This window comes from Halichoerus grypus, chromosome 10 (genome assembly GCF_964656455.1).
Source record: "Halichoerus grypus chromosome 10, mHalGry1.hap1.1, whole genome shotgun sequence".
NCBI classification, from domain to species: domain Eukaryota; kingdom Metazoa; phylum Chordata; class Mammalia; order Carnivora; family Phocidae; genus Halichoerus; species Halichoerus grypus.
Window position 1 is genome coordinate 43085253 of NC_135721.1, and position 14154 is coordinate 43099406.

The 14154-nt window shown below is 46.1% G+C and overlaps 2 protein-coding genes across 6 annotated transcripts in view; one reads left to right on the plus strand and one right to left on the minus strand.

Moving 5' to 3' along the window:
* CTNNA2 (catenin alpha 2) overlaps window positions 1-14154 on the minus strand; it is a 1076840-nt gene that overhangs the window by 356301 nt on the left and 706385 nt on the right. The window lies entirely within an intron of this gene.
* LRRTM1 (leucine rich repeat transmembrane neuronal 1) lies at window positions 1161-3861 on the plus strand. 2 transcript variants are annotated; one of them, XM_036087007.2, is made up of 2 exons: window positions 1161-1593; window positions 1859-3861. In XM_036087007.2, exon 2 carries the CDS (start codon window positions 1918-1920, stop codon window positions 3484-3486), a length of 1569 nt encoding a protein of 522 aa, XP_035942900.1. In that variant the 5' UTR covers window positions 1161-1593; window positions 1859-1917; the 3' UTR covers window positions 3487-3861. The 2 variants fall into 2 exon arrangements, with proteins under 2 accessions (XP_035942900.1, XP_035942899.1); XM_036087006.2 differs by having other exon boundaries at window positions 1163-1589.

Below are 14154 nucleotides of genomic sequence, written 5' to 3' on the forward strand. Positions count from 1 at the left end.
TAAACAAATGACCAACAGGTTCCTGACAGTAGCCATACAGACCCTCTCCAAGCTGGTTGGTTGGAACGAGAGAGAGAGCTCATTTTAAGAACCCCATCTACAGATGATTGTGAATGGAAATAATCAGGCAAAGACTTCTTCTCTTCATACTTAGAAGACACAGTTTAGCAACAGTCTCAAAGTTTAATTAGGGTTATGTGTATGGAGGGGGGTAGGCTTCCTTATGGTTTAAACTACCCTTTCTCTGCTTATTCTCTAGCATATTCTCCTAGAGGGTACTGCAGGGTGCTGTAATCACCATGTGCAGCATGTTGGGGTCAGCCCTCCTGGGTGTCATACAGCAGAATCTTTCTTTAATCCACTTGGGACCCTTACAGACATCTAGGGGGAATGGTCAAGTCCCCGCAGGATCTCAGGCAAGACTCTCTGCACACAGACATACGTTTCTGACACACTGGTCTCATACCACCAAATCGGGATGGCTTTCCAATTCCACTGGGTTTAGAAACCATTTCCTGATCTACCACTAAAAAGGGCTGGCTGACTGCAGAACCCCAGTGCCTGTAAGGAAAGGGAAAAAATAAAAATCTTAGCCAAGCCCCCACAATCACTGCTTTACTCTATCTTCTCTCAAGTTGCTTTTCTAAAGCAAAGGACCAAATGTTGATTTCTCTACAGATTCCTACGTGTCTCTTACACGTAGACAGCTTTAAAGGGGGGAGGGGGGAACATCCCCAAAAGGAAAGGGGGAGAGAACAGAATCTTTCAGTTTCCTGCTTGGAAATATCTTGTCGTTGATGATGCTAGCCCAAATCTCCATCCCCTCTCCCCCTTTTTTGAAATATGGACAAAAAACCTGAAAGTGTTTTCCGTTTCATCAAAGAACATATATTACTTTAGTGGCTCGGTAAAATGTTGGTTTTATGCCCACCCCTTTTCAATCTGCCCATGTCTGAGGTGCTCCGGGAAGACGCACAATCGTGAGCAGCTTACGACACTCAGTGAGCAGTAGGTGCCTGTGCAAGCTCGAGCCGCACACTGCCTGGCGGAGGGAAGGAGCCCGGGCGCCGCTCCCCGCTCCCCGCGCCGCCGCCCGCGCCGCCCGCGCCGCCCGCCGCCCGCACCTCCCCGCAAAGCATGAGCGAGCCCGCTCTCCGCAGCCGCCCCGGGCGCGAATGGCAGGCGGTCTCCGCGGAGTAAAAGGTGGCGCCGGTCAGCGGTCCTTTCCAATGACGGACATTAACCAGACTGTCAAATCCAGGGGAGTCGTGAGCCCCGAGTTTGGAGTTTTTTTCCCCACAACGTCACAGTCCGAACTGCAGAGGGAAAGGACAGCGGCAGGAAGGCGAAGCCCGGCGCCGGCACGTAGTTGGGAAACTTGCGGGTCCTAGAAGTCGCCTCCCCGCCTCGCCAGCCGCCCTTGCAGCCCAGAGCCGAGCAGCAAAGTGAGACATTGTGCGCCTGCCAGATCCGCCGGCCGCGGACCGGGGCTGCCTCGGAAACACAGAGGGGTCTTCTCTCGCCCTGCATATAATTAGCCTGCACACAAAGGGAGCAGCTGAATGGAGGTTGTCACTCTCTGGAAAAGGGTGGGTAAGACACTTTTTAATTAAATTCTTTCCCGAAGATTTTTTTTTCCTCCCTTTTCTTTGCTGCAGCATCTAACATGGACCAAATCACCATCTCTTTGATCTTTCCGTGGCTGTGAACTTTCTATGCTGCCCAGCTTTCTGCATGCTTAGAGGTGAACGTGTGGCTTTGGGGAGGGGGGTCCTTCTTTATTTCAATATATTTATTTGATTTTGCCCTTTTCTCCCCCTCCCCCGCTCCCCCTCCCTTGGAATAAAATATGATGTAGATTTCTGACCGAGCGCTTCCAATGGACATTCTCCAGCCTCTCTGGAAAGATTCTCGCTAATGGATTTCCTGCTGCTCGGTCTCTGTCTATACTGGCTGCTGAGGAGGCCCTCGGGGGTGGTCTTGTGTCTGCTGGGGGCCTGCTTTCAGATGCTGCCCGCCGCCCCCAGCGGGTGCCCGCAGCTGTGCCGGTGCGAGGGGCGGCTGCTGTACTGCGAGGCGCTCAACCTCACCGAGGCGCCCCACAACCTGTCCGGCCTGCTGGGCTTGTCCCTGCGCTACAACAGCCTCTCGGAGCTGCGCGCCGGCCAGTTCACGGGGTTAATGCAGCTCACGTGGCTCTATCTGGATCACAATCACATCTGCTCCGTGCAGGGGGACGCCTTTCAGAAACTGCGCCGAGTTAAGGAACTCACACTGAGTTCCAACCAGATCACCCAACTGGCCAACACCACCTTCCGGCCCATGCCCAACCTGCGCAGCGTGGACCTCTCGTACAACAAGCTGCAGGCGCTGGCGCCCGACCTCTTCCATGGGCTGCGGAAGCTCACCACGCTGCACATGCGGTCCAACGCTATCCAGTTCGTGCCGGTGCGCATCTTCCAGGACTGCCGCAGCCTCAAGTTTCTTGACATCGGATACAATCAGCTCAAGAGTCTGGCGCGCAACTCTTTCGCCGGCTTGTTCAAGCTCACCGAGCTGCACCTGGAGCACAACGATTTGGTCAAGGTGAACTTCGCCCACTTCCCGCGCCTCATCTCCCTGCACTCCCTCTGCCTGAAGAGGAACAAGGTGGCCATTGTGGTTAGCTCGCTGGACTGGGTTTGGAACCTGGAGAAAATGGACCTGTCGGGCAACGAGATCGAGTACATGGAGCCCCATGTGTTCGAGACCGTGCCGCACCTACAGTCTCTGCAGCTGGACTCCAACCGCCTCACCTACATCGAGCCCCGGATCCTCAACTCCTGGAAATCGCTGACGAGCATCACCCTGGCCGGGAACCTATGGGACTGTGGGCGCAACGTGTGCGCCCTGGCCTCATGGCTCAGCAGCTTCCAGGGGCGCTACGATGGCAACTTGCAGTGCGCCAGCCCGGAGTACGCGCAGGGCGAGGACGTCCTAGACGCTGTGTACGCCTTCCACCTGTGCGAGGATGGGGCCGAGCCCACCAGCGGCCACCTGCTCTCAGCCGTCACCAACCACAGTGACCTGGGGCTCCCGGCCAGCCCGGCCACCACGCTCGCTGACGGCAGGGAGGGGCAGCTCGACGGCACGCACGAGCCGGCTACCGTGGCTCTCCCGGGCGGCGAGCACGCCGAGAACGCCGTGCAGATCCACAAGGTGGTCACAGGCACCATGGCCCTCATCTTCTCCTTCCTCATCGTGGTCCTGGTGCTCTATGTCTCCTGGAAGTGTTTCCCAGCCAGCCTCAGGCAGCTCAGACAGTGCTTTGTCACGCAGCGCAGGAAGCAAAAGCAGAAACAGACCATGCATCAGATGGCTGCCATGTCTGCCCAGGAATACTACGTTGATTACAAACCGAACCACATTGAAGGAGCCCTGGTGATCATCAATGAGTATGGATCCTGTACCTGCCACCAGCAGCCCGCAAGGGAATGCGAGGTGTGATTGTCCCAGTGGCTCTCAAACCGTGCGCTACCAAATACGCCTGGGCACCTGGGGCGGCCGGCCAGCGCCAGGCTGGAGTCTCTCCTTGTCTGTGCTCTGATATGCTCCTTGACTGAAACTGTACGGGGATATCTCCCAGAGACTTGACATTTTAGCTTTATTGTGTCTTAAAAACAAAAACGAAATAAAACACAACAAAAACCCCGCCCCACAACCTTCAGGACAGTCTTATCTTAAATTTCATATGAGAACTCCTTCCTTCCTTTGAAGATCTGTCCATATTCAGGAATCTGAGAGTGTAAAAAGGTACCAATCATTGATTTTTTTTTTTTTTTTGTAAACTAAAATGTTTAAAATAAAATAGCATTTACAGTTTTTACAGACTGGTGTAACCTAAATGAACTGTTACCTGTGTTAAAAGAGAAGCAACAGTTAAAATGTCCTTCCCTTGCGTGTGTGTGTGTGTGTGTGTGTGTGTGTGTGTGTGTATGGGGGGCGGGGGGAGAGGGTGCAGTGGCCAGAGAGAAAATCCAGAAATTCAGAAGCATAGCAGTCAGACTCAATTTGAAATATTAAGAAGGACAAATAAAGCTCCTCAGGTTGATTTAGCCCCTCATGACTAATGACTGGGGGGAAAAGCAAGACCTTTCATATTATTTTTAGGGGAGTGCGATATACTCACTGTAACGCAAGTGAAAGGGAAGTGAGGACTGAGCCTCACTGCCCAGCCCTGAAGGCAGAGATCATTACAAATAGCTTTTAAGAGGCAGTGTCAGACAGTTTGTCCTGTGAACAAGAAACATCTTTGCACTTAATACAACCATCTTTCAAATCAATTCAAAATCTCACCCCCAAATGCCACTAGCTCCTAATTCTCCTATGCCTTTGATTCACCAGAGTGGTAGCATTTGTGCCCTTTGCCGGACTCTCCCAAGTGAAAGAGAGACCCTCAGCTCCTGTTCACCACAATCTGACTGAGGGGAAGAAGGGGAATAAGGCAGAATACAAGTGTTGGCCGATGAAAGCTGTGCTTCCTTGGAGTACGTTGCGAAGACTGCAGCAAGCTTGGGCTCTGGGCAGTGACAGCACACTCCTACTTACTTTGGGGAAGGGTGAGAAAAATCCTACCTCAGGTTGAATGCCTAGTGGGTAATGACTGATAGCAGGAGACTTTAGGGGCAGACTTGATACAGAAGCGATGGGGGTGGGGTGGGACAGGGGAAGATCACCGTTTGATCCTGTGTTCAAGTATTACGGAGATGGGAATAATTTGTTAGCCCGGAACAGAAAAGCTGCCTCTTTTCAGATTGCCCTTTTGTATAATGTCTGTGTTGTTTTACTTTTTTTTCCTGTATTGGGATCAATGATTGCTTCCTCCCACCCTTCACAGGTTTTCCCGTCCATCATTGAAATTTAGGTTGTTTACTGAACTAAATTAAAGAGTAGTAGCGGTTGGTGGGTGCGGGGCAGGGAAGGAGGGAGGAGTGCTGTGTGTTGGATGGGAGGGGTCCTTCACTCGCTACCACTTTAAGCAAATGTATGATGGAAATAAATGGAGATGGAGAGCAAATGGTGAATACTGAACCAATACCCATGCCCAGAAGTCTTTTTCAAACTCAGGTGCTTACTCTTCTGAAAGATTCTATAGCCTGACATGTTTCTTTCTTTTTCTCTTTTTCTCTTTCTCTCTCTTTCTTTCTTTCTCTCTCTCTTTCTTTCTTTCTTTCCTTTCCCTCCCTCCCTCCCTCCCTCCCTCCCTCCCTTCCTTCCTTCCTTCCCTTCCCTTTCTTTTTTTTTTTAAGCGAGACATTCAAATAGTAGGGAGAGGGAAGGGGGAAACACACACACACACACAGACAGGCCACCAACTCCCAAATGCAAATGCCTCTAGCCACCTACCTAAAGAGGAAAAATCAGCTGTCTGAAATGCAGAATATCATCACCAGGAGGTTTACTTAGGCTGAGGATTGGTAGTAGGTTTCTCTTCTACCTATGGAGAAATCCATTTGCCTAATAATACTGCATGTAAGAGGCCCTTTCTAGAGAAATACTTTGCAAATGTCTCTAAGATGTTAAACCTTGGGAGTAGAGTTTAACAACTCTCTCTCTCTCTCTCTCTCTCTCTGTCTCACACACACACACACACACACACAGGCACGCACATGCACCCCAGCTCATTTTTCCTGACCAGAAAATTTCATCTTCTTTGTTTCTAATTAAAACATGACATTATGACATACACCATGCTCATATCATCTATTTAGGCGAGAAGAGAGGTGCTTTATTTGATAACTTTGAGGAGAAGGTTTTGGATTCAGACTATGCATGACAATTTGGGGCTGCCGTTTTAAATAGCATATCCCTCGGGGCAGGGGTAGTAGGAACAAGGTTTGCTTAGGGGTGTGCCATCTGTAATTGAATTCCAATAAAGAGATCTCCTCTAGAAGACAACATACCCTTTTTTAGAAAAAAAAAAATTCCCAAATTGTGGCAATTGAAGGAAAGTTCCTTGGATTCCATTGATTTAATCTCATAGGAAGGCTACTGGAATCCAGTGCCAAAGGCTACTTCTAGCTTGGTGCATTAAGACCTGTGTTGGTGTGCTTATAGGGAAAGCTTCCAGAAGCAAATCCTTTCTGGCAAACATCAGAGCCATAGGTCCCCCCTACCCCCAGAAATACAGATATTGGAGACTGTAGAGTTTATCTCCTATACCCAAGACCTTTTTTTCTTTCATTCTTCTTTTTTCATTGTGGTCATGAGAAATAGCCAGAGAATAATTGTGCCTTGTTTTATGCTCCTGGCAACCCCCACCCCCAAATGACTAAATACCACATATGTAGAATTTAAGTCCACGTACATCTAATGAAAAATCATTGTAAAGAGGAATCTGCAATCTGGCAACTGGAGAGAAAATGCTGGCGATAGAAAACTCTGTTCTTACTCTGCGTGTCTGTATATCTCTGCATTGTGTGTCTTTGTAGCAAATATGTTCTCTACACAAACAGGAATGTAGCTCACACCATTTTATGCTCATGCACCTCTTGCTTTAGAGAAGGACAGGGGGCAGGGAAAGGCAAGAATAAGGGAAATCTGTAGTTTTAACTAAGGTTTTGTGACACTTGAAATCTCTTCTTTCACAAATTAATTAATCTTTAAGCTTCAAGAAACTTGCTCTGACCCCTCTAAGGGAACTACTGAGCATTTAAAAGAGAATCTCTTTAAAGGTGTAGCACCTTTTTTATGTGTTCTTCCCACAGAGGGTGCTAATATCCTTATCCTGTGCTATCTGAAAAGAATTTAAGTCCACAATTCATGTCTCTTCCTGGGCATTGTGATGGATTAACCCCCCATTTGCAGTACCTTCCCAGGGGATTAAAGTTCAGCCATGGCATAGAGGTTTTTTTTCAAATATTTATATGAAAAAAAGTCCTTTCTGATGACAAATGACACTCTCACACCAGTCTTAGCCCCAAGTAGTCTTGTAGGTTGTGCCAGAGGGAGCAGGTTAAAGAATACCTATCCTTTGGCCTTCATTTCGAGAAAAAGCAGCCCCTGATACTCAGACTTCAGCCATGATGGTTAAGAACACCAGTCCCAAGCACACCCCACGCTCCCAAGACTACAAGTTGCCATCACAAAGAAGATTATTCCAGTAAAAGGAAACCTTTTTTAAAATCCATTTTTTATATTCTCCCAAGTGCCTCAAAGTATTAGAGTACCTTACATTTCCTCCCTGCCTGCAGGAAGGCAGACATTTGGTATGACTTAGCATCAACAACACATTTCTGAGTATGTGTAAATAATTAGAGGGGCAAATGCCACGTGTTTTTCCTCTCCAGTTTTGTAAGCAACTGCACACAGATCACGGGAGGGCTCAGTAGCCGCCTGTGTTTTTGGTTATGTTAATTGACTTGTTATCAAGTTTGGTGCCTATTCTATCTGGCATCGCCACATAGAAGGGGACACGGTGGGTCAGATATTCTGGTAAAATAAAAGGCATCGGATACCTCTCTCACAGAGAACATTATCAAAAGGCCAGAATGTATATCTTTTTTGGAGAATGGGTATTATAATGTTGCAGGGTAGTCAAAATAAGCATCCATTATCTCCTCTAGATGGGCGGTTATGTTGGTTGATTTGGGTTTTGTCATTGATGGAATGACAAATAATGAGGAGGTAGCAGGAATATGACTATTAAACAGGCGCCTGAAATACATTTTAAGAGAAGTTTAGGGACACACACACACATTTTACATACATAACACAGATATAAGCATACACACATGCATATATTGTCGTATTCATATAACCACACATAGAGCCACACACAGGATTACATGACATAACTATTTTCCAGCATTAATTGCCTTCCTACTTTCTTCTTCCATGATCAAACTGTTCCTCAAGAAAGGACCTGATAAAATCAATCACAATTAAAGTGTAAAGGTGGCTGATGGTATTTTCAGGCATCAGTGAACGACTTGGTAGATGCTTTGCAGGCTGGGGGATCTTTTGAGCTCCTCTTGCTGTAGGACAGTGTAAGCCTGCTACCTACTGGTAAGAGCCAGCAAATGGCAATGCATTCTTTTGATAGTAACTTCCTAACTAATAAGTTCCATCTCAAGGTTAGGAAACATATTTCTCCATTAAAAATATTCTACTCTGATTTTTTCCCAGGGATCCAAGCAGCAAAATTCTTAACTTGTGACTGGGCACCATCTTCTGGCCTTCCTCAGTAGACCCAGTTTCCAAAGGTCTCTGGTTTTTTTGCTCAGAGGCTACGGCCTGGCCACTACATCCTTAAGGTTTAGTTAGAGATGTAAATGAGATGGAGGGAATAAAATTTATTGAGTATGGGAGCCTTTGCCTAAATCTTGATATGTGAGCGATACAGGAAGAACCTGAGATGTAGAGACGTTCAGTGCTTTGTGCGAAGTCACCCAGCTCGTAACAGGGAGGAGCACTGGTATTCAGGTCCGGTGGCCTTTTCACTATACCCTATCTCTGTTTCCTTGAATAGTTGCTCCCTTCCATCCCTCCACCCAGCAGAGCCCAGGTTGAGCCTGGACACTGGGCACATGGTCACATGTTCTTGTTGGATGACGTAGGTACAATTTTTGAGTCTAGGAATTTTCACAATGACTTCGCTTGCTCTCATCTCTGTTAACCGGCTAATGCAAGACTCTGCCAATAGAGGATACCTCTCCCAGGCTTCCAGAAACAGAACCATCCGGTTAATCATCCAGTCCAAACTCTATCCAGAGGATTTTAGACACAGGGAGTAAGGTATAGGCATCCATCCATATATTTTTGTTGAGGATTTGTTCACATTTTTTTCTTGGTCATTAAAAGGACTATGTCTCTATGGTTGTCAACCAGGGGCAAATCTGCCACCCACTCAACAACTGGTAATGTCTAGAAACATTTTATTTTCACGCATGGTGGTAGGGCCTACTGGCATCTAGTGGGTAGAGGTCATGGATCCTGCTAAACATCCTACAATGCACAAGAAAGCCCCCTCACGAATAATGGTTTGTTCCGAACTCTCAAGAGTGCTGAGGTTAAGAATCTCTGCTCCATGGTATAAAGTAATGAGGTTGTCTAAACCAACATATTATGCTCCAGCTTTGCATGGAGTAGCCTTTCTGATGAGTTAAGTTTTGGTTCACCCAGATCTATTCTCTTTTAATCTTCCTCTCTCTTGCCAGAAAACTGAAAGTCTAAATTAAAAACCCTCAGGTTGGTTGCTAATCAGCAAGAGGACCTGTAGTTAGCACATGCTTCTCAGAGAACATATGGCAAAACTTAAATTAACTGGGACGAAACTTGTCAGAACCCTCAATTGACCCACTTTTTCTTAGCAATACCTCATTTAGGAAACAGAAAAAAAATCAAGTTAACAGTGGATATTTACTTAACAAGCAGGAAAATGAGAAACATGATATTTCTTCCAGAAAATGTTTTGAAGTCTGAACAAATTCAGCCGACCTGCTCGTGCTTTCTCCTTCTCCAACCAAGCCTGGAATGTCTCTGAGGTGGGAATGGGTTTCCCTGTAAAAAAATCAATGTGCTTTGTCTAGTGAGTAGGGTGGACATATTCTTAATCAGGGAAATGATCACAGACCTTAGAAACAGGATGGTCTAGAGACGCAGGCATCACAAACTGAAATGCATTTGGGGGCCAGGCAAAGCAACACAGGTAAATGAAGTTTATAGGCATATGACATTATGAGGAATTTGGAGAGTTCAGTTAAAAACAAGGCAATTCACATTTGACTGGCCCTGGTTAATCACAACACTTCTGCAGGCCAGGTCAAGTGACTGCTCTGGAAATTCAGGGTCCAGAACTCAAGAGCCGTGCCCTTTAAACCTGGTGGTGTTACTCACATGCCGTGGGTTCATCTGGTGATCATCTTACTGTGCTAAGTCTCTGTCTCTTTGCCTTGAGGTGGATTTATCCAGGTATTCGCTAAGAACCCTTCCAGTTCTGGCCTCCTATCCTACCACATTTCCCAACAATAAAACATGAAACAAAAGTGGCTTTCAAGCTAGTGTCACTTAAACAGAAAATTAAAACTCCCATTCCCCAGATATTCTGATTCAGCAGGCTTGCCTACATATGAATGAAAAAAGGTAGATTAAAAAAATCATAGAGACAAGGGCCTCAGAGAGGAGGTGGGGATGCTGGAAAACAGATGAGAAAGCACAAGCAGGTGTGGGTGGGAAAATAGGGTTTTCAGAATGTGCAGTAAGAGATAAAAGGAAATCCTAGCAAGGACTCACTCACACTCACCCACACGTGAGACCAGAGGCTTAGGAATGTACTCTGAAGCAGGCCCAATAAAAAAAAAAAGCTGATGAATGCCACTGGGTAGGGGTGAGGTGGGGGCTGAGAATGGGGGTGGGGGCAGGTAGGGAAGCAGTATGGAAAAATATCTGTACAGGACTCCTAAAATAACTTACTATATTATACGCAGTTACAATGAATACTGGAGTTCAGAGCCCTTTTGTAACATGAGAAGAGGTGGGAGGGAAAGAAAGAGGGAGAGATGGGAGAAAAGTAAAAGACCAGGTGAGCAGAGGTCGGGGAGGGGAGGGAGGGGGGAAAAAGAGAGCAAGAGGGAATTACATTGCTCAAATAATCATCCTAAGTAGCTGTAATACACCAACTCAACTCCTTAGTCATTTCTTTCTTTATGCTGGTCTACCACGTTGGCTATTCTCTTCTTCCTAATGTGATGCTGGGAAGCCATTTCTCCCCTACTTGATGAGAAAAAATAAGTCATTGTCTAGCTGCGTCCTCCCTTCTCTTGCTCAGCCAGGGGAAAGCTGCACATGGGAACCACCGGGGAGCTTGAATGAACACGGGTGCCTTGGGTCCTTCCCCAAGAGATTCTGATTTAATTGATCTGGACTATGGCTTTGGTGGGGAGATTTTTTAAAGCTTCCCAGGTGATTCCAAAGGTCAGCCAAGGTTGACAAGCACCGAGCTAGAGGATCACAAGTGTCACAACAGGTGCAGCTCAGTGACTGTCCCCACCCACAGGTTTGACTGCAGCTCTTTACACACGGTGGCTGGTGGCTGGGCGGGACAGGGTCATTGCCAAGTGAGGAGTTCCCACCTTGACTCCACTTGGTGGGGCTGATATTAGGAGAAAGATGTGTAAGCATAGATGGACTTGTAATTTGTCCCTGAGCACTCCATAATTTACAAAGTACTGTTTACAATTAATTATTCTATTTGCTTTAATTCCCTCAACAATCTCACAAGGCAGACACAAACTTTTCCCATTTTTTTTTTTTTTTTAAGACAAGAAGATTCCAATGGGAAGAGGTTAAGCAGCTTGCACAAGGTCAAGGCTACTGCCAGGCCTGACACCCAGAATCACCTCTTCTAAATTCTGTGCCCTTCCCCTTCCAACGCTTCCCTTTCCTTCCCTGCTTGAGATATCAATCAATAAGTCTTCCAGGAAGAGTCCTGGAGAACACATTGCACACATGGTTCTCTTGCACCCTCTCCTTCTCCTGCTGAAGTCCAGCAATGACAAGGTTTGGCATCAGAGTTGCCCCACTGCCCCTTTGGTGCCCCCACCTCTGCCCATGCCTGACATTCTTTTCTTTGCCCCAGGAGCCTCTATGATGCCTCAGAGACATCCAAATAGATGCCAACTCTTTCCAAATACCCCAGCACCAAAAGTTCCCTTTCCACTAGACCACTGCTGTCCACTCCTTTGCTACTAATGCTTTACAGAATGTGAAAACTAAGTCCCAGTAAAAAATTGATGGATGGTGATAATTGTGTGTGTGTGTGTGTGTGTGCATGCATGTGCGCATGCTTAAAAAAAGGATCTTTGGGGGAAATAACAAAGAAATTGCTCCAATGTTAGAACTTCAGGTGCTGAAGCAGTTGGGTGATGTATATTTGGACAAGAGATCCTCCCTTGTTCCCCTCATATGAAACAACACAGACCATTGCTCATGTGTAAGACCAGGTCTGCCAATAGTTTAAGGGCTTAAAATAAAGCAAGGATAAAGATTGAATCTTGTAGCATACTTTGTCTCCTTAAACCAGTGTTTTCTTTAAAAATCATGTATTATTAGGTGTTCACCATCAGTGTGTTTATCTTCAGTGAAGAATTCTGAATACTGCAAACTACATGCGGCAGGGACCTCCATCTCAGAGATATGGTAAGCATCCCTGGAGAAAAGGGAGAAGGCTCAGTCAGTGGCAAGCGAGAGCTGCATTAGTTTGCCACAGAAAGGTCCGAAAAAGTCAAGTTATACACAATTAATGGAACGGTGCAACAATGTGTCCCCAAATGGCCAAGGCAATCCTGTCACTTGTCTCTCAGCGGCAGAACAACCATGCACTGTATGATTTTGTCTCTGCTCCACAGTGATTGCATTTGTGGTAAAATCCATATTTCCCTGCAACTGAGTCTGAGTATGTGTTGTGTGTGTTTTATTCTAAGAATAATGGTCCTTTTTGGAATTCAGCCTCACTCCTTTGCTTGCCGTCCAGGTCATTTTTATCTGAGTTTCTCATATTGATCCTATTTTGCACACTATTTCAAAAATCATAAAGGTCCAAAAAGAAAAGAATAAACATGCTCTAGGGAAAAAAGAGTCTTGAGAAACTACACTGTAACTGAAATGGAACTAAAGGTAACATATCACTCAGATTTTTAAATTCTAACTCTGTTGGTCAACTCATTCAATCAAAGTAGCCCAACGTTCCCTGTGTAGGGATTAAGTAAATATGTGTTGAGTGAACAACAGAACAATTTAACTCGAAGAAGAGGCCTTAGCAAGAGGACTGTGTGACGAATTTAGACCCACCAGATTTACCACGAATGTGTGCAGAAGAGGGTCCATACATGGAACATCCTGTTCCATGTATGAAAGGTGACCATCCCCCTGGGAAGTGCTTATTAAAATATTTTCCTTACTAGGTGCCTGGTAACCTGCTAAGTCCTTAACATCTTCTCAGTTAAACCCTGCAATAAACCTTCACCCCTCCTTGTCCAGAGAAGTATTAATATCCTCATTTTACAGATGAGTAAACTGAGGTTTAGAGAGGTTCAGTGACTTGCCCAAGGTCACTTACAGCAGAGCGTGTCAAGCACTTGACTCTGGACACAAAATGCTTGGGTTCAAATCCTGGCTGAGTGAGTTTGGCAAGTTACTTAACCTTTATGATCCTCAGTTCCTTCATCTAGAAAATGGAGACAGGATTGTTATGGGAATTAAGTAAGTTAGTACTGGAATTAAATAAATGAGTTATTCTTTGTAAAGTGCTTAGAACAGTGCCTGGTACATGGTAGGTGCTAGATAAGGATGGTGTTTTTTTTGTTGTTTTGTTTTGTTTGCTTTATATTATTTTATATTGTTAATAAAAGATAAATAAAACAAGGTCACACGGCCAGGCAGGACTGTTCTACTCCAAAGCCATGCTCCCCGCTTTCTCTTCTGTGATAAGATGATATACAAAACTTTGAGTTTCTGAAAGCATTGGGTTTGAAAGGAAAAGATAAGGAGGCAGAAGATGGAGTCTGAAGGCCTTTTTTTCATAGCTTTGCTACTGGCTCAGGCCTCGGCCTCTACACTCATGTTTGACTTTGATCTGGTTGTGAACTGGCTTCGCTTTGCCACTGAGGGCAGGCAGCCCTGGTGGAGGTACCCACCTCTGCAAGATGTGCATGCGCGTGCATGCCCCTCTGTGTTCCCGTGCCGGTGTGGCAACATCCAGTTTCCCCATGAGCTGAAGGCTGATGGCCAGCGTGGTTCTTAGGAGTCTCTGACGATATAGCGAAACTCATTTCTACATCAGAGCTGTTTGCTCTGTGTACTCAATTCCTGAAGGTAGAAAGCTGCTACACGGCTTGCAACTGTTATCCAGCTCCCAAACTCTTATTTAATACCAGCAATATTAAATCATACTGGCCCCCGGGACGCTGCGCATACATCTTCAGCTCTAACAGATTTGCTGGGGTTTATTTAAAGATGTTTTTCCTCTGTGTACTAACAGCTACAGTTTGAAGTTGCTCAAGCAAATGTAACGAAAGGAGACACATCTGAGGTGGACTCTCTTCTGGGAGAGGAGCTCATGTGTCAAGAGGCTGAATATAGGTTCAGTTTTGATAGTAATTTGCTGCTGGCCCCGGG

Excerpts from the sequence above, each read along its gene's own strand:
- LRRTM1 (XM_036087007.2), top strand. The coding sequence starts at position 1,918 with ATGGATTTCCTGCTGCTCGGTCTCTGTCTATACTGGCTGCTGAGGAGG.